General features: G+C 45.8%; 1 protein-coding gene across 4 annotated transcripts in view; it reads right to left on the bottom strand.

Moving 5' to 3' along the window:
* Wwox (WW domain containing oxidoreductase) overlaps nucleotides 1-26130 on the bottom strand; it is a 563473-nt gene that overhangs the window by 279654 nt on the left and 257689 nt on the right. For 2 of the 4 annotated variants that reach the window (XM_046435189.2, XM_046435187.2), the window contains exon 8: nucleotides 25061-25325. In XM_046435189.2, the coding sequence (XP_046291145.1) occupies nucleotides 25061-25325 (265 nt within the window). Of the gene's footprint in view, nucleotides 1-209; nucleotides 25326-26130 lie in introns of those variants that run through there. The other 2 variants (XM_058575969.1, XM_046435188.2) reach the window with 2 other exon arrangements.

The raw sequence follows: 26130 nt of genomic DNA, 5'->3' as shown, positions 1-26130 counted from the left end.
TTAGGTGGAATCCACGAAACATAAAAATTAACCACTCTACAGTGCATCCTTCAGTGGCACAGAAAGCTCACCCTGTTGTGTGACTACTGAGTCCGTCCAGTTCCAGAACATTTTCACCTACCCCAAGGAAACTCAGGGCACACTAGCCTGAGTTTTCCCGCTCCCCTCCCCTACGGCCCCCCGCAAACACCCCCTGCACCATATTCCCGGGACTAGCCTGGGCTGGATTTTGTATACAAATGGAATCCAATAATATGTGACATCTTGTGCCTGGTGTCCGAGCTTCTATTAATTTAAAACCAAAAAAGTCCATATGAATGCAACTCCGATTAGAAAGATCAGTTCTTCAGAAAGGAAAAAAAAAATCCACGAAACATAATAAACACTTTAAAAACATACATTGATCACACTGTTAGTGCCCTCTGATGGTGGGTATTATTCACCAGGAAAATGAAGGGAAGAACACTGATTTACACACCAAGGCACGTTTATGTGGGCACTTATTACCATAACAGGGTGTGCAGGTGGAGATGCAAACACGTTCCCATAAACATGTTCAACTATGAGATGGTGGGTCCTTGTGCTTCACCTGGACTGCTCGCCCACTTTAGAAACGAAGTTCTGCAACTCCACTCCTCCTCTTGCCGATTTTCCTTGAGGGTCCAACAGGAGTTGGAATGGAGAGCAGAGCAGAATGGAGACTTGCACAGTCCATGTCTCCAAAGAGGAGAAAGAATGGGGACCCTCACAGAGATGAGAAGCTGGGCCTCTCCAGAAAGGACAGGAGGACAGGGGCAGATCACAAACAAGGGGCGCTCCTGTGTTTACAGATTGAAAGGCAGGACTGACAGACATAGGTCAGAGTTCTGCTGGACTCTGACATGGCCCCCACGGGGTAGTGTGTCATCAGAAGGCGGGGGCCCTGAGGAACTGCATGAAGATTAAATGAGAGGTGGACACAGTCAGCACTAGGGACATGACAGCCATTTGTCACTGTTGCTCCCACCTAGCCACTTTTAGCAAGGACTACAGGAGACACAAGCAGGACTCAGCAGGCTGCGCCCATCTCCTGCCCCCTCCAGTGCCCTCTCCTCTCCCTTCTCCTTCGTAAGTGTCCCACTTATGTCTGTCTCTGTCCCTCTTCCAAATCTTCAGCAGATATGCCACTGGATGTCCTGGGCCACCGTGCTGAGCGATGAGCATTTACACCACGTCTCCCTGTGATGGGACGGATAGGGCCTCTCTCAGGTGGACCCGCTGCCACGATATGGTGCGCTCAGATGAGCTCCCAAACTCTGCAGCAGGCCACCGCTGGTGTGTCGCCCTTCTGGCATCCACACCAACAAGTCGAGATTCCTGTTCCAGGACAGAGAGAGCCCCGTGAGGAGGAAACAGTTCTTCCAGCCTGAGTGACAGTCCCGAGGCCCAACAGTTCACCCTGGAAAACCGGGAAGTGGGACTCACCCTTTAAATCAGACGAACATCTGCCAACGTTATAAAACACTCCTTTAAACCCCTTCCTTGATCATAAACCTTAACTAACCTAACACACAGCACTGGGGCAAAGTAGGCTTGAGAATTACCCATGTAATTCAGGGTGAGACATCAATGACAAAGCTTCATTCAGACAATGATCCTGCAGCCACAGAACTCCAAACCATTAACTGAGAACCTACTACGTGCCAGAATGGTAAGATGCCTCCCTACACATTACCTCCTCTCCCTGTCCTCTCCCAGGCATCCTGGTGACTCTTATCCTCTCAAGACAACATGAATGACAGTCCCATATTCATCAGCACATCTGGTCAATGCTGGATGGCTTCTCCTGTGAGTTTAGAGAGCGATAGGGACTTGGGCGTGGGAATGCCCACTATGCCCACATCTGTGTAACTGTCCGCAGGACACCTTGGCTGTTGAGGGTTGTTCTTCTGCACAGCCTGGTGTTTCATTAAGCATCATCCAGGAACCCTTCAACCGCCTCTTCGCAGGGAGCCACAGTGGACACGCACAGCAAGGGCACCTCCAACCAGGCACGCTGCACTTGAACTATCGCCACACATGCTGAAAAAACGCCATCCCCAGTGTATAATTCCCCCCACACTGTGTATTTATTTTCTTTCATGTTTTCTTTCTGGCACGGCAAGACTGAATCTGTTACTGTGAGCAAAGAGTTGCAGAAGGATATGGATTTGACACAAGGCGGATACCTCACCTTAGCAAAAGCAAATAAAACAAAAGTTCAATGAGCCTCGAAATCAGTGTGCATGAATGTCACCATGCCTGAGAAGAGGAGATCAGAGGACAGTAATGGACACGCAGTCCTCCCGGGGCAGTGGGGTGAGGTTACCTTGGCAAGGTCCTAGGGGCCAGTGTGGGAGACCCAGGAGAACAGCAGGGACCAGGCAAGACCCCGCCCGGGAAGCAGTCAGGCTTTGCACGTCCCTGCCGTCGGGGTGGTTGTCCCCGTGCCTGCTGCTTCCTTCCTCGGAGCTAATCAAGGGAAACATAACTAGTCCAGGCGGCAGGGCGAGTTTACAACAACTGACAGTAACTATAACATACGCCAGTTTGTATTAAGATGTTATTGCACCTTTCCGGTTCTAATCACCAATTATGACTCTATTACTCCTACTTGGCAGTTCATCTGCTCCTTCCTCCGCTAAGGGCGACTTGCAGACGGACCTCTGATCTCCCGGTTCCACTTCAGTGAGCGCTCAGCATGGCGGCTGTCATCTGCAGACACTGAAGAGGTAAGGCATTGCTTTTGCTCAGATAACTGTACCTGACCTTACAACAATTTACTAAGGAAATACCTGCTTAATAGCAGTGTGAGTGCAGGTTTCCTTCATGCTCGCCCCGGCACTGCAAATTAGCGACAACAGGATAAATCTATGGCCTGCTCACTAGACACTTCATTAAATCACTGTTCTCTTGCCTTGTAGCGCGCTAATAGAATCACAGCCCTCGTTAGCTACTGAATAAAAGATCAATCACAGACTTTGAAAGCTCTTGCTACCAGCTTCCAGAGGAAACAAGGAAGAAAAAAATAAAAGGAGAGTGAGCGAGAGAGATATTTAGGATCATCGCTGAGATTCTGAATGGCCTCACTGCAAGTTGCTTAAATTACCTTTTCCACTACTGACTCCAACTGCAATACTCAGAGGAACTTGTTAAGCCTGCTTTCAAGAGCAGCACTCTAATATATGGCTGCGAGACCCTGGTCAAAAGTTCATAATGTGCATATGTAAAAAGGTACTAAATTGCCCGAGGGCTAAAACCAGAGGAGTTTAATTGTAGCAAAATGCTGAAAACGGTCTGTTGAGGGTCCTTCTATTGGGATACTGCTGGCTGTGGCTGATTGAAGTACGGAACATAAAAGTCTTACAACAATATTTCCTTAAATGCCGGGGAAACTGCCAGCAGTTGGTATTGCATGAATGTTGTGGTTAAAGAAAAACATTTTCCTCCCCTAAAATAAATAGAGTATTAAAAACTGCTCCAGCACATAATTCTAAAGCATGACGGAGAAAGGGAGGGTTCCTCGATAATAAATACAGGATAATTCATGGGGCATGTCCAATCGACTCACAGTGTATTTTTACATGGGGCACATTGAAGGTACTGAGGCATGAACTCTGAGGGGTTTTGGACTGTGAGCGGCTGTGATCGTGAAAACAGCTTTGCCCTGAAACAACCGCTGGCCCTGGCTGCTGCGCTGCCATTGGCTTAGATGCACCCGAGTGGGGATCCTTGCGGAGGGCCTATGTGGCTTCCTCCACATCTTCCATGAGATCTGGGGTCCCACCCAGATCCTTACCACACCACTGCTGGTAAGGAAGGGTCTCTGGAACCCAGAGTTCTCTGCTTTCTCCAGCTATGCCCCCCTCTGTGTACAGGCCCTTCCCTGTGTTCGTTCCAGCCTTTACCCCTGGCTCCTTGTTTGGTTACGTGGCCACACAAGAACAGCAGGCATCCAGGAGGGCCTGTGTGCAACATGGCACACCCAGGAGAATCCAGACCTTGGCTGGTGGGCTCTCATGTTAAGAGAAATGTTTGTGAAAGTTAGGGTGAGCCTTCATGGATACTGGAACATGAACCCAGGCATCACTTGATTCTCCCTTTTTTAAAAAAAAAATTCAAACATGGAATTCTGCACCTATGTGATCGCACCAAGCTTCTAGCAATGACTGGATGATTTGATAAGCACCAACAAGGGTGGACGTCCACTACTAAAGCAGAAACTACCTGTGGCAAGGATGGGTAAAAGATCAGCAATACTTGGATTCCCCTTGCCAACCAGAGGCCCTATTTCCCGAGCTTCATCCTCCAAGGAAACTACTTCCAAACTTACAGTGAGAAGCAAGTGATATTCCCTCAGTGATAGAGTATGTTAAAAGCTGAAACAAAGCATCCGTTTAATATTTACCATCAGCAGAATTCCTTAGGGATCCACTCCCAACCATAGATCCAAGCCTTGCTATGCCACCTGGATAAGTCCAGGACCTATCACATCTCACACTTAAGAGGTCAGGTCTACTCTTCAAAAATAAAGACATAGCAGGTCACTGGACACATGTACCATAGGCCACACCGATTTTCTTTCTTACAAACTGCAAACCTGAGTTTCTCAAGAGGATGTCCCTCAAAAGGAGAAAGCAGTTGTAGGACAGCTGCTGTTCTCTGGCCTATTCAGTCAGGGCTGAAGAAATCTGTGCACCTGAAGCATGAGTATTTGGGGAGGAAAGGAGAGAAATGGGCAAAGAATATACTGAAAGATAAGTTAAAAATTTAATTGACAACGACTACGGAACATATGAAACGTGACCTGTCCCAAGGAAGTCATGAATGCCAGAAACGGGAGCCCAGGAATACCTCCATTCCTCGATTCCTTCCAGGACTCACGTCGTGGGTCCCAAAAGGCAAGATTGGACCCACCCTGACAATGTGCTCCCTTCTTACTCCTGACCACAAAGGCTCCCAGATCCCAGAGGAGCAGGCTAGCGCCTTCCAGCATAATGTCGTGTCTGCTCATGAGGCCAGGCCACCACTGCATGCTGAGACCTCAGTCAGGGATAGAGCCCGCAGAAGCCCCGGCATGCATTGGGAGGAAGTGCTTGGAGAAGCAGGGAGGTACCGTGGCAGGGCACAGGCATTCGAGTCTCATGGTCGGCAGTTCTACCTACAAGCTATGTGACCAAGGCCACTCACCCAGAGCTTCGACTTCCTCCACTATAAAATGGACAACAAAAATTCAAACTCACTAGTTCCTGTGGGAAGGAAAAGGCAATGACAATATTAAAAAAAAAAAAATCCTGAACCTTTGGCCTGCCAACTCAAATGCTTCTTCTCTACCATTCTGTACTCCCCGGGGAACTCTAAAAATGATCCAAAGGATGCTCAGAGGAGAACAAAACAGACTGAGCTATTCTAAAACATGGTTGCGGTTTTCAATGCAATTTTAATGAAAAAGCCACGTGAACTCATTGTGAATCCATACAGTTCTAAGGATGACTCAATCTGTGACTGTGGCTCAAACTCAGTGTGGGAGTGAATGAGACTTATAAGCCAGTCCTGTGCAGTTAGAGGCACATTACAAACTGATTACCCAGAACCTACTGAAAGGCATGGAAATGCTATTTGGGATTCTTTGCATTTGCCCTTAGCCAGCTTCTTCAGGACAAACAGAAGACTCAAAGACGAACTTCAGATTTCCTGGACAGCTTTTGCTTCCTTGGGTACTGACTGACACTCACCTGGCCCATGCATTCCAATTCCACTTTGCTATAAGTAGACCCCCATTTTCATCCCAGCTCTCTGTATGAAAAGCCAGAAAGAATTCATATAAGTCATAATGAATGCTCTAAATGCCAGCAGAGAGAGACCAAAGTCAAGGCGGTAAAGTGACTCCCAGGGAAATAATGGACTCAGCTTAATTCTTGCTGAAAATGCTGTAGTTTAAAACCATGCCCCAAAGTATAGACTAAAATATCCTCAATATACTACTAATAAACTAGCCCTCATTTTAAAAACATCAGCAAAACCCCCAGCACCCACAGAGTAAGCTGATGGGTGGATTTGGTTTTATGAACACTAGAGAAATGTGGCCTGCTGAGGGGCTACTTCCTGGGAAGCTCGCGGCCAGATGTTATGAATGTTCTGTCACCTCCAGACTAGGGCATCTCTGTGTTTAACTCTGGGTACATCATGTGAGCATGGAGCCTGCAAGCTGGTGGTTTCTAGCCGAGCACCTTAAAGCAGCGACCACACTCAATTAATTCAGAGTGGGAAGAGAGAGCCAATGTGTATATTTAGTATTCTTCTAAGAGAAAATTATGTTGGATTTACATAAAAAGAAGCCATTAGGTATTTCTCTATCTTGCAAAGTAGTTTTTGTTGCTTTCTTGTACTTCCCCAACTGTGTATGTCAATGAAAACACGCATACAGACAGGCAGACACCTGAAATACTGAAAATCTACCTAGGCAACGGTGAGCTCTACCATCCACCCATCCCCAGCACATTTCCCATGGAGCCTCACTATTGACTCTGTTTAGAGTTGTGGCTTTTTTGTCTTGGATAGCAAAAACTACTGAAACTGAGAGGTAAAGACTTTCAAGATGAACATTACTTCTAGAACTAGACAACTAAGGCCCCTAAAGAAATAACCCAGTTATTATGCACCCAGACTTGGGGTTAGTTAATTAACAAAGAAGGCAAATTAAGAACAAGCTAATTACACATGGCCCTGGGATGTTCTGAAACCAACTGAGAAGGCCCTAGCCATGGACCTAGGTTTTGGGGGAGAGAGTCCCTCTTGAGCCTGTCACGCATAACTTCTTGGGATTTCCAAACCGAATCAAGCAATTTTTCATTTGCAACATCAAGCAAGCCTTCAGGCTGAATGGGAACGCAAACATGTCACCGTTCTTATTTGTAAATACTTAACTGCACTGAAACTAGAAGATGATTTCCAAGAACATTCGTTGGCAAACATAAGCAATGGTGTACACAAGATCAGAAAGTAAATTCTGCCACAGGAAAAGCCCTCGATGCCTGAGAGCGTACACTTAATCCACACACCTCAGAGACGCACAGGGGCATCGTTCAAAAAAATACAAGAAAAGCATGAATTGGTGAACTAGCAGAAGCCACACAGGACCTCAATGGTTGGTTAGGAGGAGCAGGATGAACGGCATGAAAAGGAGGAAGCTCCAAGCTGAGAGGCCCGACCACCCCTCACAGCCCTTCCCACTCAGCAGGACAGACAACCCACCAATGCTTATATGCCATGTCTATTAAAGTAGAAAAGAAGCTCAAAGTCGCTTGGGCTACAGAAAAGGGCACTACCTTGCTGTCTTGCAGCATAAACTTGAAACCGTCTCTTCAGATTTCTGGGTTTGGTTTCTTACTCTAAACTAATGACCTTGGCCACAATGACCTCTAAAGTGAAGGCAACTGTGGTCACATGAGCTAGTGAAAGGAAGCCTCAGTTCATCATGCCACGCAGGGCACATGAGGCTTGGCTCTTCCTGAGTCACCTGCTATCCTCCGTTTAGACCCTGTGATCCATTAGTGTACCTATATACCCTTCTAGGTTATGATGAATAGGGCAGCTAACCTGGGAAAATTCAAGTGATCATGCAAGTGAAGTCAATTAAATGCTGAGATGACATGAACAGAAATTGTTGGAAAAGAAGGCTGCTTTTTTTCCCTCCCCAATCCCAGTAAGGACATACTAATCATGCCATCCCCCCAGGCCCTCCACTGGACATCTATAAGCTAATTCCACCCCAAACCCACATTGAGATGCAGCCTGGTGCCACCTATGGGCATCCCCTGGTACTTGTGGGACTTTATGCACATGGTTCTGTGTAGGTACACATGTATAAATATATATAGACACATATAGTTTTAAATTTCAGATTGGTTTCCCTAGTATCAATGCTAAAATTAGCAAATTTACATTGTTTATTCTTCACATGCTGCATAATAATTTAAAATGACTACACATGTTATAAATATGCAATAATAGAATAAATGTTTATTTTGGGCTATGCCCAAAAAAATAGACAGTTGATTGGCATGAACAGGGAAGGGTGTGATAATAAGCAGAGCATGTCGAGGTTGGCCAGGTGAGGTTATGCTCCATCACATCTGGGAGGCAAGCAGACGCGGATTCCAGCACAAAGACCAGAGAGGTTCTTATGTTCAGCAGAAGCTGCTACCTTCTGGATTATGTTCATGTGTGCTCCTGTGGGCCCCATGACTGCTATTAAGATTTTCCAAAAGAAAGCCTGAAGCACGGGAATAAATATGTTTGCATGTAAAAGAAAAAAAAAATTAAATCAAGAAACAGAATTCATGCATCTCCACCCACCAGCTTTGGCAGAATTCACATCACTGGTTCAGGACATACACATGAGCCATGAAGTGACACCTCCTTAGTGAAGCCCTGTCACCAAAGACTTATAGTCCAGGAGCCAAGAGGACAAGTAGCAAACCTGGACTGGACAAAAGAGCTTTTTTACTCCAAGTAGTAAAAGGGCTTATTTGCAGGGGGGCTTTAGCTGCTCCTGGATAAGCCCGTTCTGGAAGAGCTGTGACATGAGACCTGAGAAAGGCCCCCAGAAAGGTCATTAATGAGCACAACAGCAACAAACAAGAGTGCAGAAGCACCAGTCGGCCTGAGCATACAGACATCCTTCCATGCCCAGCAGGTTGAAATCACAGGACGGGCATACACTGCAGACACTTCCACTTCACATAAACCATCGCTCCAGTAGCCCTGACTCAGGTGGCACTTGAAGAAATGCTGCCATCCCACAGAAGACAAAACTCTTCCCTCCAAAGACTGTAACTCTTCTAAAGAGCTATCAGTGTGCTAACTGGATAGTTCCACAATCCTATGGCATTGAGGATTTCCTTATGAATTTAAAATCATTTTAACATGGTCTGTTAATGTTGGTATTCACTAAAACCACCACTATTTAAATAATGAGTAGGCATGATAACTTTTATAGATAATATGGAAGTGACACATAGACATTCTACATATTCTCTTTTAAGAATGTCTTACATCATTAGTTAAGTGTCATCAATAGAAAGATGCATCGAGATATGTCAAAGATGCCACAGTCACAGTTTGAGGACTTGTTTATAGAAATAGACAATGTACCCATCAGAAAAAACATATTTTGTTATGTTAAGATATTATTCCATACTATCTTTATCAAACATCCCTAAGGCAAAAATGTAATGCTACTACTTAATGAACGGAAGATAATAATTTGTTAAGCCGAAATAATATTTAAAATGTCATATATTTTCCTTATTGATCCACACATGCACACGTGTATCAATAAATCCATCCCAAAATTTACATATCCTATGTGTACCCCTACCCATTTATCTTCCCTACTCAGTCCACACTTTAAAAGTTTCTACAACTTCGGTATCATGTCTCCTGCCTCTGGGCCTTCGGTACTGTCTAGGTGCAGACTTGCAGCATTTCCGGTCACCTCCACATTCCTCTTCCCTACTCCCCTTCCTCTCAGAGGCCCGACACAGCCTGAGCCAGCAGAGGTTGTGGGTGGAAGGATTTAGAGCTGGATGCTCCAGTCAACAGGAAGGGGCTTGAATTCACCTCCACTGCCTTGAGTTTGTGGCCTTGGGCAAGTTCTTCATTGCCTCCAAGCTTCCTTGATAATAACAGAACAACACTCCCAAAGAACTCAGGTGAGACATACACAGGTGCATGGCACAAGCCCTGGCATACAGAAACTGCTTTACCCCACCCTCATCCTCTTCATCATCATCATCATCATCATTGACTTCAATGTACAATGCTAGGTACAGAATCCTCTGCAAGGTCTTTGGGCGGCCTTTTTTACCCTCCACCACCTTGAACCTCAAATTCATGTGCATTACTTGAGCCCTTCCTATAATACGGATTCTGTCTTCAATCAAATTTGAAATTTTGTTCATCGTGAATTTTTGCATTCATTTTGATTTTTAAAAATACTGATCATCTTGATCACTGGAGTTAGTGCCCCTTGAGCTTTATCCCTAGTCCTAGTCCCCATCCTACCACTGGGGCAAAGTGCACCTAAAATCCTCTTTTACTGGCTGTACATGTTCACTCCAACATATTCTTCAAGTCACAGTAGAGATGTCAGTGCCATTCTGCAACTTCATGTGACCATTCTTATTCCCGCTTCATCCACTGCCACTCGGCTACCTCTGTGAGCTCCCATGGGATGAGGAATGTGCTTGGCTCTCTTTGCCCTGGAGACAGCACTTGACAGACCAGGCACTCAGAGAAGGGTTCTCAGATGGTGGCAGATCAAGCAGCTCTAGAGCAGCCACCCTCAATGGACCGACCGCGGTGCCTTGTGCAGTGAAACCAGAGGTGCACTGAGACTTGGGTCACAGTCAGCAAGAACAAAAAAGGACCAAGAAAAAACACAATAGAGGACACTGTCATGGTGAAGAGTATGGCTCCACAGAACATTTGTCTCAGACTTTGACATACAAACGTGCGTGAGTACATACGCACTCAGTTCCAGCGTAAGCAAACCTCAGAAGTGGTCAAACAGTTTGAAAGACAGCTTTCCAGAGCAACACAGAATGTCTTGGTCTGTCATTATCATGTGCCCTAGCCACAGCAGAGAAAGGAGAGCACTTCCAAAGTCATCTAAGACCCTGGAAGTTGGGGGAAGAATTAAGTGGCGACATGCTCAGAGCCAATCCTGGGTAAATGAGGAATTCCAGAATTCTGGAGTGGACACGCTCAGGGATTTCTCAGGCATTAGCTAAGAAGTAAAGAGACCCATTATCAAATTAATAACATATCTTTAGGGTTGAAATTACCATCACGAAAATTTGGTAAAATGTAGATTTGCGCATCTAAAAGTGTGAACTTGATGAAAATAATGGACACAAAACTCACAATAGAAACAGTTGCAAATGTTGCCAGGTACAAAACAGAAATGAACTAAATCTCCACCTCGTGATACATATGGAAAGAGTGGTGATGGAGAATGGGATTTCAATTAAAAGAAAAGAGCTTAACTGTCTTTGTACTATTTAAAAACTGGATTATGTATTTAATTGTCCTAATGGAATTCACCCTGCATCAAACCACCAACAGAAAAATTGATCAGTGTTGATATAGTTCTGATTAAAATGTTTTATTCATAAATATACAGTTAAAAAAATCTTTAGGATCAAAATGGCAAGGCTGAAATGGCTGGCTTGACTCTTCCTACCCTAGACAGATTTCCTAAGCACAGGTGCCATCTCTAGGACACAACTTTAAAAAAAGAAGTTCCATTTATTGATACTTACTGTCTACAAACAGCCATCTGCATTGTCATTGCTAGGTAATCTTTATAAACCAGCTTAAGTGAGCTGAATGAAAAATAAAATTTCATGAAGATACATTGAAAACATAGTTCACTGAGAAACAATCATGGACGCAGGGGAAAAGGAATAGTAGAGAAAGGGGAAAAAAAAAGATCAAAGGAGGGATACATATGTATTTACCAGAGTCCTGAGGAACTGTGTTGTGTGAACACATGCACACACAGTCATACAGGTCACTGATTCACCGTCTGGGCTCTGGCATGTCGCTAGAGAGCGATAAAAGTAACTGGCATTCTGTGAAACATGAAGGAAACAAGTTTTTAAGAGCTTTCTAAAATTCTAAAGATAAGAATGGTTTTATTAGAATATTCACTTATTCAAAAGGTGTTGCATAATCTCTTGTTGAGTATGGATGATATAGAAATATGTCCAAAAGCACAGACCATGAGAAAGTTACTTTGGTATGGTGTTAAGAGATTCTGAGGGATAGGCCAGTACTTAACCTAAATCACTTTATTAATTCAGACTTGACCTGCTTCCAAAAACAGGATCTAAGGCAACTTAAAGGAAGGACAAGCAGAGCACAGGGTGAATAAATGTTTGAGAGTCACTAGAAACTGAAGAAAGTGGGCAGGGAACGCATAAGAATTAATATGGCCTGGAAATGGACCAAGTCGAATTATAAGATCCAGAAATATGTCATGTTCTCATGTGTTTATCATAAAAGGGATTATGGCAGTTCCTTGGGGTATCCTGGGAGCTCAGGACTAGAGGGTGTTTTGAACCTGCAGGGGCCCAGCTGCATATGATCTGGGATCACGTGACAGATACTATCCTTGCTACAGCTGTTCTCTACTCCTTGACAGTCAGATTTTAGAAACATTCATAGTAATTGGCGGGGGATGAAGGAGATGAGTTTTTCTTGAGTTCAAAACTTGCCACAGGGTAAGGACTGTGCCTCAACCCCTAAAGACACAAAGATGTGGCAGCTCTTTTCTCCTTTGTCTAGAGAAAAAGAAAATACTTGGCCTGGAGAGCTAGGGAGGCTTGCCATGAGGGCAGGGACACCAGAAGGAAGCGCTAGCATTCCTCTGGCACCTGGCTCCTTCCCCTCCAAGCCCACAGGTGGCCTTTCTCCACACTGAGCTCAGCTCCCCTCCTAGTCCTGACCAGTGGGCTGACACCAGAAAGGCCCCATGAGCAGGCCTGGCACCGTCCGTACTAATAAATGTGGCCCCACTGCTGTCACTGCTGGGTGTCCCCCATCCTCTGGAACCACACAGCCTGCACTCAGGGAGGTTCAGTATGTCCCCCACGCTGTGCCAAACACATTTCAAATGTTCCCCTTACCGTCCAACCTGGGGCATCCCCAGGGCCAGGCAGGCTGGCCAAAGGTGAGTTTCATTTATCAACTTTTAAAAAATGTTTGGCTTGAAGTCAAAAAAGGTCCTCACCCTGGGGTCAGCTATGACCCCAACAGAGCCTTTTGCCTGGCAATGAGACAAAGTGCTACTGGAAGATACCATACACAAGCCCAAGGGCAGCCAGGAGCGTCTGCACCACAGAAAGACCCCTCCAGATTCAGGATAGAGGAGACCAGTGTGCCCCTCCTTTCCAGCCATCAGAAATCTTCCACATGCTTGAAATGGAAAGAACAGAAATGAGAAGAAAGCTATATTATTTTCATTACTGGGTAGACTCCAGAATCTAATTTTTTTGAAATATATTGTATTTATTTTCTTTTAAACATCTTCTTAATGCCTTCCTTATAGAAAATTTGCTCAGGGTTACTGTTGAGTTTTCAGCCATGCTGATTCCATTACTTGTGGTTATAAAGGATCAACAAAGTGACAATGACACTTCACACACACAAAAGCCAGCAGAAGAGACTGAATCCTAAGAAAAAGACACTGTGTTCACCTGCCTAGGAATATTAAAATATCAACAATATTAAAGTCCCCAGATTTTACAGGGTTTTTTTTTTTCTTTTTCTTCTAAGGAGTGAGAATACTAAGAAAACATGCAGGTCTCAGTAGTTGATGTACAGTATTTTTTTTGGATCTAGCAAATATACTTTTTATAACTTTTCTCTGAAAGAAGGAACTTTCTAGCTCAGATTACTTGGACACTCTTACTGTTTATCCTTCCCTTTTTTGAGCAGTCAAAAGAGATTTCTTTCAGGACTTCAAATAAATAAGATATCCAGCTGAACAAACACCATATATTCTCATGGATTACTTTGGCTTCTTAAAGAATATTTCACTTTCTTTTTTTTCAAATGTAAATGATTAAAGAGGCCATCATATGAAACTCAAGAATGAACTGTTTAAAGTGGTGTGGATTCCACACAAGGTGGGATGTAAAGAAGCAAAACGTCCAGCTCAGTGAAAGAGTGTGATATTTCACAGGGGAAATTTGAATATTGCTAAGTATTTTATTATATGTTTTAACAGGGCTGATTTTATGACATGAAACCCAAACTTTCCTACTTAAAATCAATGTCTACTATATTTTCCAAAGAAAAGAAAAAATAAAGGTTTCTATTTTCAAAAAGCAAACCCCAAAACAACAACCACCACAAATCCTATAGATTACACATCGTCTGAATGAGCAGAATAGTATGCTATGCAGGCTTTGGAATGATTGGTGAACCTTATCTAATTTTACGGCTCAAAACAAAAAAAGTTCAGGGTTTCTGGCCAATTTTTAGAACTCAACTCCAATCTCGGCAATAGAAGTTTCTTTAAAAAGAAAATGTGGGCCATCTATTAACACGGGCCCCCTCTACCAAAGCAGCATGAAAACAAATACTTGACTTTAGGAAATGATCCACATGCTTCTTTATTCTCTTCATAAGCTTTCTTATTAAAGGACTAAATCTTAGCTCCCATCATGAGGCAGAAATGCATAAATACATAAAGGGAAAAAAGGTGCTTTCCACACCTCTCAGCCCAGAGAGAAGGCAGATCCGAAGAACACAGAGACACCCACTGGACCCGGCAAAATGAGGATAGGGTAACAGCAGTAAGATATCACCTTGGTGGCTAGGTTACAGAGGACTGTGACTTCCACCTCCCTGTGCACGCTCTTCCTGTCCTGGCTTCCATGGGCCAGCTGCCATGTTGCAGAGGCCTAAGTGGCACAAACCCCAGTGGGGAGCCAAAGTCCCCAATCTACTGGGCCACAGGGAGCTGGGCCTCGAGGAGACTCTGGCCTGGCTGCCACCCTGGGTTTGGCTCTGAGCCTTACCTGCTTTGCTGTCAGGTCAGCTACTGCCCACCTGGGTGGGGACTGGGCGCAGGGAAGAGGCAACACTAGGTCAGAACTCCCCACTCCAGGGCCCTCACTGTGGATCACCTCCCTCTGAGGTGCGAAAGTGCTTTATGGATGACAAAGTGCTCTCTGCTACCTGGCCTCAGCCATGCTGTACCCACCTGGGGACCGTCGCACAGCAAACTTAGCATTTTCTAACCAGATTTATGGATGATCCTTCCCGACACCTTTTTATCATATTGAGGAGGAAGAAGACACCCAGGCCATCTGCATTTCTACTTTACCCTCGGCCTCTCTGGCAGGTCCGAAACAAGAGAATAAAGAGAGTTACTAGTCCACATACAGAAAACCTCCCATTTGACTCTGCTGCTGCATTTGCCCACGCAAATCAAGGGAGGTCTGCCAAGCACGACGGGCTACTCCCTGGCTCGCTGTGTTTTCTACCAGAAGCTGATAATTTCTTCCTTGAAGATGAACTGGTTAAAAAAAAAAATCCTCAAATTAATTAAAGGTACCTCCAGTCTGAACCCCAAGAGGTTCCCTCCCTCATTTCCATGCTACTGCTTCTCTCCCGCACATGGTGTTGCGAGAACATGGACCCTGCTCAGTCTTGTGCACCTAACAGCATTCCAGGCATGCGCTAGATGATCAGAAGTATTCGTAGGTTGGTTGGATGGTTGGATGGTTGGATGGACAGACAGACTGACAGGTGGACAAACACATGGACACACATCAAAAAGACATAAGATCAAACTTTTTGTGGTGCATACATGAATTTATTGGCGTGGAACCCTGCTTCCAGAGTTTCCCCTCTTGGTCCCAATCCTCCCTGAATGTAGATAAGCTGTCTTATCTTTAAAGGTGCCACTGGCTGAAATAATTGCTGTGAGACAAAACAATTCTGACACCAGGTCACTGTGCTCCCTTCCCGCCCCTCTGTGGTGCATCTGCACTCAGGAGATCACCTGTGCTCTGAGGGTCAGTGAGGGTTTGGAACCTGGGATGCAAACGATGCAAAGAGGAACTGCGCGTAATTTGTGGGCCAGTCATTCCCAGGTATAAGGCCACCGTTTCCCACAGAAAAGCAACAGTGCTAAGATGGGTTTTCCCTTCAGTGACCCAGGGCTGAGGAAGACTGCTTCGCCTATCAGTGGTGTCCGGCCTACACTCTCTGGCACCCCAATTCTAGCACTTCCCTGTAGTCAGGGGAAAGGTCCGAGGGCGTGAGCCTGCTTTTCACTCAGTGGTCACGACAAGGCTGTGTTAGTCTTTCTTACCTCCTTGCAAATTAAAGTATTTTTACAAACCAACAGGACACTGATCTTGGTTAACTGACTCATTTTGCAACTAAGAAAATGAAGTCCGAGAGGCTGGGGGACTTGCTCAGAGACACACAGTTGTTTAATCAGAGCAAACTCTGACCTTCCTCTAGATGAGGGGACGTAACCACCACCACCCCCAGCATAGAGCTGGCCTCAGCCTCCTGGAAACACGTCTTCAGTTCCCTGCAGAGCACTCCTTTATCTTGGTGCAATAAGGGGCTGGCAGGGGAATCCTGTTCCAACCAACCCAGAGCTCCGGGCTTGAGACTTTGTGTTGGCTAGAAAAACATTACCTTACACCCCGTGGGGGGGGGGGAGAATCAACATGTCTGGTGAGTGACAGAGAAATCAATGCTCACAGAAGGAATGTTCCAGAAAACCAGCACAAACTCCTGGCATCTATTTAGTCATGCTGGCCTCCAAGATCTAAACTGCACTGAGGCCAAATGCTGTTGGAAAGAAGTATGAAATTGGAGAAAAGGAAACTGAAAGGGGGAGGATCAAAGAAGGCAGCACTAGCTTTAAACACACACACACACACACACTCTCACTCCTTCTCTAAAGAGCTGCAGAGAGCTATGAGGAGCAGCTCATAGCCGCAATGCCAGCGGCCCACAGAAGAAAAGAGCGCAGAATTTCAAATCTTGGTTAAATGTTCATTAAATAATTCGTCACCCATATTAAGGCCAGCTGGTTGCTTGGTCCCCTCCTGGGTGCTCATGAAGCAAGAAAGGCTGAGCCAGACTCGAAATACCACAGAGCCCGGCAGAAAGCCTCCAGGGATCGGGCGCCACTGCCTCTTGCCTCTCGAGGAAGGTCCTTTGTCTTTGACAAGAAAGGGACCAGCCTCCCCCCTCCAAGCTGAGGGCTGCCGCTGGCAGGCACACAGGAAGCCAGGAGGGTCGCGCTGGCAGCAGGACAGCCATCCTGGCCCCTGCCCTCAGAAGCTGCAAGGTGCTCACTTGGGGTTCTTAGGCATGACACTCCAGGGAGGACGGCACCTTCTGTGACACTCTGCCCCCTTGGGAGGAGCTCAGGCAACCATGAGCAACCCTGAGAGATGCAGCAGGCCAGGCAGTAGCCATGGTCCTGCCAGGGAGGCCAGGTGCAGAGGACAGGCACTGGGGACCTCACTCGTGTCTGCACCCCAAAAGGTGGTGCTGGATGCGCAGAAGCAGAGAGAAGGGCGGGGGAACGCTGGTCAAAGGGTCCCAATGTCAGCAACAGAGAATGACTTCCAGAGACCCATTGTACAGGACGGTGAATACAGTTGGCAGTAACACATCACATGGTTGCAATCTGCTCAGATAGTAGATCTTAAATGTTCTCCCAACAAGAAAGTGAAAACCGTGTGGTATGATGAATGTCAATTAGCTCAGCTGGGGTAACCATTTCACAATGTGTGTACTATATCAAAACACCACAGCGCACTGCAACAGGTCCAAGTTCTGTCAATCATGCCTTAGGAGAGATGAAGAATAACAGTGGTGATGATGATTAAGATCTTACTGAATGTCTATTGAGTACCTGGCCAGCTCCAAACACTAAAGCCAAAGGCAAGACCAGCTGGTATTTACTGAGCATCTAGCATGTTCTGGATGCTGTACGCTGGATGCCATTTTCTTTTCATTTCATTTTCCTTCAGGAAGCTCTAACATCCCAGTTTTAAGGACCAGGAAGGCAGGAATGACCATCTATTATTAAGCATCTAATTATCTTTTATTCATTCATTTACTGTAAGGAGCCAGGATACAGTAGTGTGGAGATAAGGGGAAGACAGACAATAAGTACAAAACCACAGAAGTGACTTAAAATTGCAGCCCTGTTCAATGCTGCTCAGGGAGCATACAGCACCCTCAGGCAGCAGGACTCCAGGCACTGGTTTTCACTGCACAATCCTGCAGGGCCTTGACAAATCTGAGACCTAGCTGCCCAGGTGAGGTGTGATGTTGGGTTGAGTCTGGGGATGAGGAGAGCCTCAGGGTGGGGCAGGAGGGTGTCCCAGACTGAAGAGCAAGTGTCAAAGCCCCCAGGGAGGAACAGCAGGTGGCTGGCTTCAGGTGAAGCCCGTCCCCTGACGGGCCCAGGAGGGCCAGGTGGCTTCTGTTCACCTCTGACTTGCTCACGCGCCACCCCAACCTGGAAGGCACTCCCACTCCACACGGGAGCTAACTGTGTGCATGGCTATTCAGCAGAGCCTGTCCAAAAGCCACTACCCATCCTCCCTCCTTGCCGTCTGAGCTTGACTCTCCCCTAGAGGCTCAAACCTGCCAGGTATACCTTTCCTGGCCTTCCCTGCACCTGGGACAGGAACAGGTGACTTAATTCTGGCCAGCAGGAGCTGAGGTAAAGTCACCGTGGGAGGATAGTTCTCAGACAGAATGATATTCTTGATAAAGCTAGGCAACAGCCAAGGAGGCACCTGTCCCCACCATCTTGCCTTCAGATTTTGTCATGTAGGATGAAATGATAGGTGCTGCTGCAATCATCTTGTAAGCATGAGGAGAAAACCAAGGCACTCATAAAGGAGCTGCCCATAGAGTGCCCCAACACACCTCAGGGCTTCTAGATATGTGGAAACAATAACAACAAAATACAAACAGAAAACCAAACCTTTATTATTCTAACCACCTTTAAGCAGATGTTATAACTCATGACCCAAAGCATCTTAACTGATATAGAAAATTAACTTCAGAAAGGATAAGTCATTTCAAAATTACACAGCTATAAAGGGAGGGAGGGGCTGAGTTTTAGACACAGGCCTAAGGTTCCAAATCCTTTGCTCTTTTCCAATCTACCCTACCCATCGGCCTCTGGACTGAACAGTGTAACCATTAAAGCTCTGGACAGAACTGAGAGAAAACTAATAAAACCACTCCTGATGATAGTCCTGAAAAATCAGGAGAAGGTGTGAGGTTGTGGGAAGGTGGCCTTGGAGGGGAGAAGAGGTGCTCACTGTGGGGGCCAACATAGGAAAGTTCACGTGTGGCCGTGTCACCACTGGGACCCAGGAGTCTGCTGTTTTGACACACCTGGACTGGCTGGCGGGCCACGGCAACGTGACCATTACACCCTCATTCAGGAGCCTCAAAACATGCAGATTAGTGAGTTAGTTTCCACTTTGTGAACCGTGTTTCCTTCTCCCAACATCAGCCAGGCCCTGCTCGCTCTCTCCACCTCATACATAGTTGATTCACTATGAGTTGACTGGGGGCTTCGTCCTTGATGGTCCCTACAGCACAGGTGCCACAGGTATTTAAAGGGGGTGAGGAGAGAAGTATTTTTCTAAAATACTAATTTAAAGAACAAATCAACATCTATTATCTCATTCATTATGTTTTCAGTTGCACATTGATAAATCACACTGCTGTGGGTTATTCAAGGGCAGAATTTCCCAGCCTGGCTTTCCGAAGGTTAGGAGAATGGCATCCAGTGCTGTTTCCAGTTATAATTTATAACTCTGCAACAGGACCAGCTCTGCAGACCTGTCCATTAGCAGGGGAGCTGCACATCTATTAAAGCTCACACAATGGCCGGCTTTACACGGCCACAGGAAACGAAACCCAATCATTTTACAAGTTCTACAAACTCTCCATTTTTTTTTTTAACGTAAAATGATTCGAAAATGCAGTTCCCTAAAACATCTGCTAAGCTCTTGCTACCCAAACACGTGATGGTCTTTCTACTGTTACCTGCCAACACAAATATTTGATTGCACAGAACACCCTAAGAAGCACGTGATGCAGCTCAGCTTCCAGTCGGCCAAGGGCTTGCCTGGACCTGGGACCTCTGCTCAAGAAATTGTTGACAAGAATTAAATGCTTATGTGGAGAAAGGGGCGGGGTGAGCTTCGTGAAGGTGCTGTCTGTTGAACGTGTTAAAAAGGAACCGTGGCTGCACAGGGAAATACATACAGCACAGCACCGTTGTGCATGAGACAGCAGTAAATGGACCCAGGGTAGGCGGTAAAGGTGGGAAGGGGAAACGCCATTTTCGAGAGCTGGGTAAGCTCTCTATGCACACAAGATGATAATTCTAACACTGAGGAACACTTGTTAAGAAGCAGCTGAGAAGGGCGGTGTTGTTGGTCAAGCATCCTGCTATGTGGCCTAAACCGCCAAGCTGGAAGAACAGTAGGATTCCAAAGTTCACACACAGGGCAACAACTGAAATGGTCAAAATCACCCCTGAAAATCTCTCATGTCATCTGATAATACCATAGTCAGGTTTTGTGAATTAAAATCCATAGAGAAATATCTCTGTAAAAGTGCAATATACATATTAAGATAAAATGCACATTAACACATATATAAAATTTGATTTTAGAGTATTTTCATTGCATAGAAGGAGCTAGAGAGAGAGGAAAACAAACAGTGCACACATGATGTGACTTCACTATGAGAAAGCTCTCATCCAAGTTTAGTTTCCTTTAAGATGCTTCAGGAATAGTTATTTGAAGAATTTTGCATTTTGTTTTGGAACCATGCTTAAAAATAATCCTATTTCTATTTTTACTCATTATTTTAATTTTATTAAAAGTTGGAGGGAGGGTAAATAAGCGCTTCCACCTCAGCACCCACCCCCTACACTGCTTCTGTCCTCGGGATGTCAGAGGGCAGCAGAGATGTGGCTTTACCAGTAGGGGTCGCTGTGCTGAGAATTAATCCCTATGAGTTTCTCATTAGTGATTATTATACTGCAGGCGGCCAAAATGGAAAAATTAATTAATTTCAAAGTGATAATGCATTTACAGCAACAATTAGAAATGTATAACTGTAAAAGGGCAACATTTAAAAGACAGATTACATTTAATAAAGTTGCACAAGAACATCCAATTGTAAAATTACTGATCTGCAACAATATTCCTTAAAGAGGCACTTAAAATAGCCTGACTCCATGAAGGGTGACCTAATTACTGTAACTAAAATCACCACAGTCACAGCAAGTCAAAGCAAATAAAAAAGGGATGCTGATATTAGAATACTGCTGTTTAATGGTTGCGGAAGCGGCTATCGTGGATAGGCAAAGCCAGGGCTCCAGCCCAAGGCTACGTTGTATTTCTTTTCTCCTCGATCTCACACAATGGAGTGTGTACTCCAGCAAGTTTGGTGTAGAGAGAAAAGACTTTTCTAGGTGACGTGCAGAAGACGCCAGAAAGCACAACACCCAGCGCCAGACGCCTGGCAAAGGGGAGATTACATCCCTGCCATGCAGCTTCCTCTGTGTTCAGGAGTCCAGCCCTCAGGTGGGGAGGGCATGGGCTGCACCTGTAAGGTCTATGTCTAAGAATCTGTTGCCATTAAAATGGCAGAGGTGCATCCATCGCCCAAGGAGCAAATACCTTATTGTGACCGAAAGAAGGCCAAGCCACACACACTGGAGAGCACATGCAGGTGACTCGGAATCAGTCTAGTTTTTCCTGCCAATGAAACTGACCAACCCCAAGTCTACATTCAAGCCGATGCCACTCTGGAAGTCACCAAGTCCTAGATGTCTATGAAGGAGAAGGGACTGGCTCAGAGTTTGAGAAATAAGTCCAAGCCCCACCTCCTCCCACTTCTTTATAAACTGGAACTTCAAAGGCTCAAAAATACCTCTAAGCACCTAAAAATATAAATGTATCATTAGGGAGGATTTTAATGAGAATCTAATCTCGGCTCCACATCCTGCAACTTTCTAATCTTTATGCTTATTTAAGGCACTCCACTTGTGGAATATTAAAGATGCTGTTCTACCAATTACTCATGGAATGTCCACAACACTATATTCCTGGGAGACCAGATGTGCAGGTTGGAGAACAACCAACCAAGCTCCCTCCATGCACATGCCTTTCCTGCCTCATGAGTAACTCCTTCCCTCCCTCCATCCCAAAGGCCCAGGAACAGAGCCCTCCAGCTCCCTCTATGCCTGGTCCTTTGGCCTCCTGACTCTTGTCCTGTTATCAGCAATTGCACTTTGGAGAATATTCTAGACCAAGACACTGCTCACAGAAACTAATTACAGCCAACACAGTGAGAAGTATCACTTGCAACAGGCACTGTGCCAGGCACATCATTGATCTCTGCTCTCAACAGGGAAGCCACTGGGCCCTCATGACCACTTACATTAACTAAAGTGCAGTCAGATTAAAAATTCAGTTATATTAGCCTCGATAGCCATATATGGCCAGTGGCTATCATGTTTGCTAGTCAGATTACAGTCTCTACAGAAATTCTACGTCCACTCTTACAGATGTTATGTCCATCATGGCCGATGGTCACAATGGCATGCATCACCCTTTTGTTTATGAGGAGGCAGGCTTGAACCTGAAGTGACTGTCCAGGCTGTCCCCATATCCAGAGGCAAGAACCAGGTCTTGACTTTAGGGTCACTAACAGGAGAGCTGTCCAGGGGAACACTTCCTTCTCTTGCCACCACTGGGAGGCCACGTCAAACCCCTTTCTGGGTACAGGGCGCTGCTTACCGCTGTCTTTCTAGGTACATCGCTCCCCTGGCAACTGACACAGAATGCGGGTTTTCACGAGGTCACAACTCTCCTCTAGCTCTTCCCAAGGGCTAGTTATCTGTGCACGTCCAACACAGTTCTCACCCAGGGTCTTGCGGCTACTCCATTTACCTGTTACCCAGGATGCTCTATGGGGTCTTCCTCTCAGGCCCCAGCCTTGCCTTGCTCTGGTCACTGAAACCTGCTCACAAGTAGTCTCTGTGCTTCTGTGACTGGGGTCCAGATGGATCAGGGTAGCGGGCAGAAGAGGCCACTGCACACTGGCCAGGGAGGTGGAGGACAGCCACAGAGGCCAGGCAATAGGGAGTGGCACTCACGGAACACCCCCACTCAGTGCTCTTCCTGGCCCACGTGGCAAGGCTCCCGCCTCAGTTTAACTCCACACTGGTTTCTCACTTGGCTTACATCCTGACCACACTGACCACAAACCCAAACACTCACCATGCCATGTGGATGCCTGCTCCAGGTGACTTGCTAGCACGTCACAGAACCCTTCCTGGCAGATCCAAGAAGCCAACGATCACCCCCAACTTTGCTAGGCACAGTTCACATTCGATATTATGTAATAACCAACCCACCCCCAGAAACACAGATACCGACCAGCATGACTGCACGAGAACTTGTCTTTTCCCCCTGCCCCTTTCCAGGGCCCTGAACCCTGGGATCAGGTCACAGAATAACAGTTTCTGCCTTTTCTGTTGACCACTCCCCACACTCTGGAATTCACACCAAGTGAGCTAGTTGTATTACCCCCCATCGATTCCATACACAGAGCCCCCTCCATGTCTTTCCTGTCACATCCTCTGATTAGGAACATTCTGGAAGAGGCTACAAAACCAAAACTCTTTGTTGTCATAGAAGTAAGCTCCTGAGCGCCCACCAAGGAACACATCCAGTGAGAAGACTCAAGACGCAAGGATTACCAATGACAATCGAGGACTGGCCGTGGGCACCTGTTGGTCTTGAAGCCACAGGACAACAGAAAATCAGGAGCATGTCTCTCCTCTCTCACCCAAACTCTAACAATCCATCCGCAGCTGTGAGGGGCACTGACACCCACTGGAGATCCACATTCCTAACAGCAAAAGACCTCACTGTGGTCAAGGAAAGCCTTGGGAGGAGAGAGCCCTACAGGCTCATGGAGAGGAAACTGGTGGGAGAAGGTCTCAGCCCTGCGACCCACGTGCGAACGGTTTCACGCATTTACTTTCCAGATACAATCCCCACACTCACCCACCCCCTGACCAGGAAAACTACTCGCCTCGTCCCCTCTGCATGTTAAGTATTCACACTTGAACTGCATTTGTCTTACTTGAGACCCATTTGGGGACTGGGTGTGCCTCACTAGTGGAGCCCTGGCCTGGCATCTCTTACTTCCTGTCTCCTAAATAATTCCTGAGATTCAGGTAGTTCTTAAAAGTCATCCACAAACATGAAGGGCAAGGACGGCAGGTGTGAGCGACCTCAGAAAGAGGCAGACCACACTCAGAGGCTGAGATAAACTGGAAGATGATGGTCTGACACACTTCCAAAGGCCAAAACATGTTTGGAGAACAGGGAATTTCTGTGGTGTAGATGTTATGTTTGGGTAATGGAAACACTAGCATTTATTAATAGGAAAATATTGTTAAATGTCTGGAGATTAGAAAGTAGTCTTCCAAATACATCGTGTAAAGTATATATTCATTCGAATTATTTCCCTTTAAAATGCGTTCATGGAAGAAGTTTCTCGACACAATTGATAAACAACCATCAAAAATATAAAAGCTTCACATTTCCTTTTGTGAACACTTCCACATCTTATCAAGGTGATGTGATTTATCCAAGAAGATTCACGTGTGGGGATGTAAAGACTAGAGTACACTCCAGCCATGAAGCCTCTCCAGGAGAGGGTACACCGACTTCTCCATTCAAAGAAGAATTTAGAATATCTGATAATAGCTTCTCAGTGAACACAAAGGGACCACACTGCTACCAATCCAATAGTCACAAACCTGTGTGTGTGCGCACGTGTGTGTGTGTGTATATGTGTGTGTGTATGAAAGAGAGACAAATACACATACTGGGGGTCGAGCCCAGGGTCTCATGTATGCTAGACAAAGCACCACACACTGAGCTACATCTCCAGCCCTTTTGCATTTTCCCATTTTGAGACAGGGTCTCACTAAGTTGCCCAGCCTGGCCTTGAACCTGGGATCCTCCTCCACAGCCTCTCTAGTAGCTGGGAATATAGGCCTGAACCACTACACAGCACAAATCCTCATTTTTCACCTTCTAACATGAAACACAGTTCTCAAGTGCAATGCCCAACACAATAGGTGTTCGAAGTTTTTTGAGTCAAAACAGAAATCACATCCAAACAAAATAAACCATCAAGACCTTCAGCACAACATTGAGAAACCACCTCTTCTCTCCATCCTGCCACAGAGAGGCCGCCTGTGCTGGGCCCTTGCTGGCAGCTCAGGCATGACATGACCCAGGTAAAGACCAGACTTTCTCCTGGGGACAAATGGCGAGGAGGGGAGGATACGCACAGCTGGACATCTCCAGGGAAGGCACGCTGGAGGTGCTGGTGGCGCCAGAAACCGTGGACTTACCATGGACTTGGTGAACGGCCTCGCCAAGGTGAACAGCAGTGTGTATACCCACCAGTGGCGGTGGATGGAGGAGTACATCATGTTCCCAGGGTGCACCGCGTTGGACGTGACCCCACGCGGGGACAGGCGCCGGTGCAGCTCGTTGGAGAAAAGGATGTTGCACAGTTTGGATCTGTTGTAGGCCAGCATGGCCCAGTACTCGCCCTTTGATGGGGAGAGGCGGCTGAAGTCAAGCTTCCCGGAGGAATTGTTGATGTCCGTAAATCTGAAAAAAGAGGAGATAGGACACAAAGCAACCAAGCTGTAGCTTTTTGTCTAGTTGCATCTTTTTATTTAGAAATCTAAGGAGATGCTGCATGGACTACTGCAAACTCAGTCCTGAGTACATCAAATCACGTCCCTTCAAAACAGAGATCTGTTCATTACAAGCAAGTCACCCTCTTCCAAAGACACCTAGATCAGCCTGTGCTTGTAACAGCAGTCAACCCGCCCAGCTCCCCACAACACTTCCCAGGCATTTTTCAAATTAAATGAGGAAGCATCTTAAATCAAGGGGTGCTGCTTTTGGAAAGAAAGGCACCACTCGCCTAATTTTTGTTGGGCTGTCCTGAATTATTTCAGCCAAAGCTGGAGTCCTGTATGTATTTTTTATTGAGCATCCGAGAAAATACAGACAAGGCGTACTGCCTCCAAAACTCTCTTCCAGATTAAAAATTAATGTTTATAAAGGGGCTGTAACCTTGGTAAGGTGCCATCGATAGTCTTCTACGTTTAAAAGATAAATGTAAACAAAGCCAAAACGAGTTCTGGCAGAGCGTGATGTTTTTAAGTATACCCATGGCATGGATGTGCACAAATCAAAGTAACTAGTTGATGTTTTATAATTGGGTCTGACGGACTCGTTAAACACCAGCTGCTGGGTTCCATTCCTTTCTTCCTTTAAGAAAAAAAAATAACAAAGTAGTAACAGCTTTAAAAAAATTGGATCATAACAAAAGGAATTTCTAGATGTTCTCATCTTTGTTTAAAGACAACTCATATTTTGCTCCATTCAATTAACTCTGGGCTCT

Source organism: Marmota monax, unplaced genomic scaffold, assembly GCF_021218885.2.
Source record: "Marmota monax isolate L192 unplaced genomic scaffold, Marmota_monax_Labrador192_F-V1.1 WCK01_AAM20220418_F8-fsc00024, whole genome shotgun sequence".
Classification (NCBI taxonomy): domain Eukaryota; kingdom Metazoa; phylum Chordata; class Mammalia; order Rodentia; family Sciuridae; genus Marmota; species Marmota monax.
Note: the sequence above shows the minus strand (reverse complement) of the source record. Positions and strands in the feature narration are given on the sequence as shown.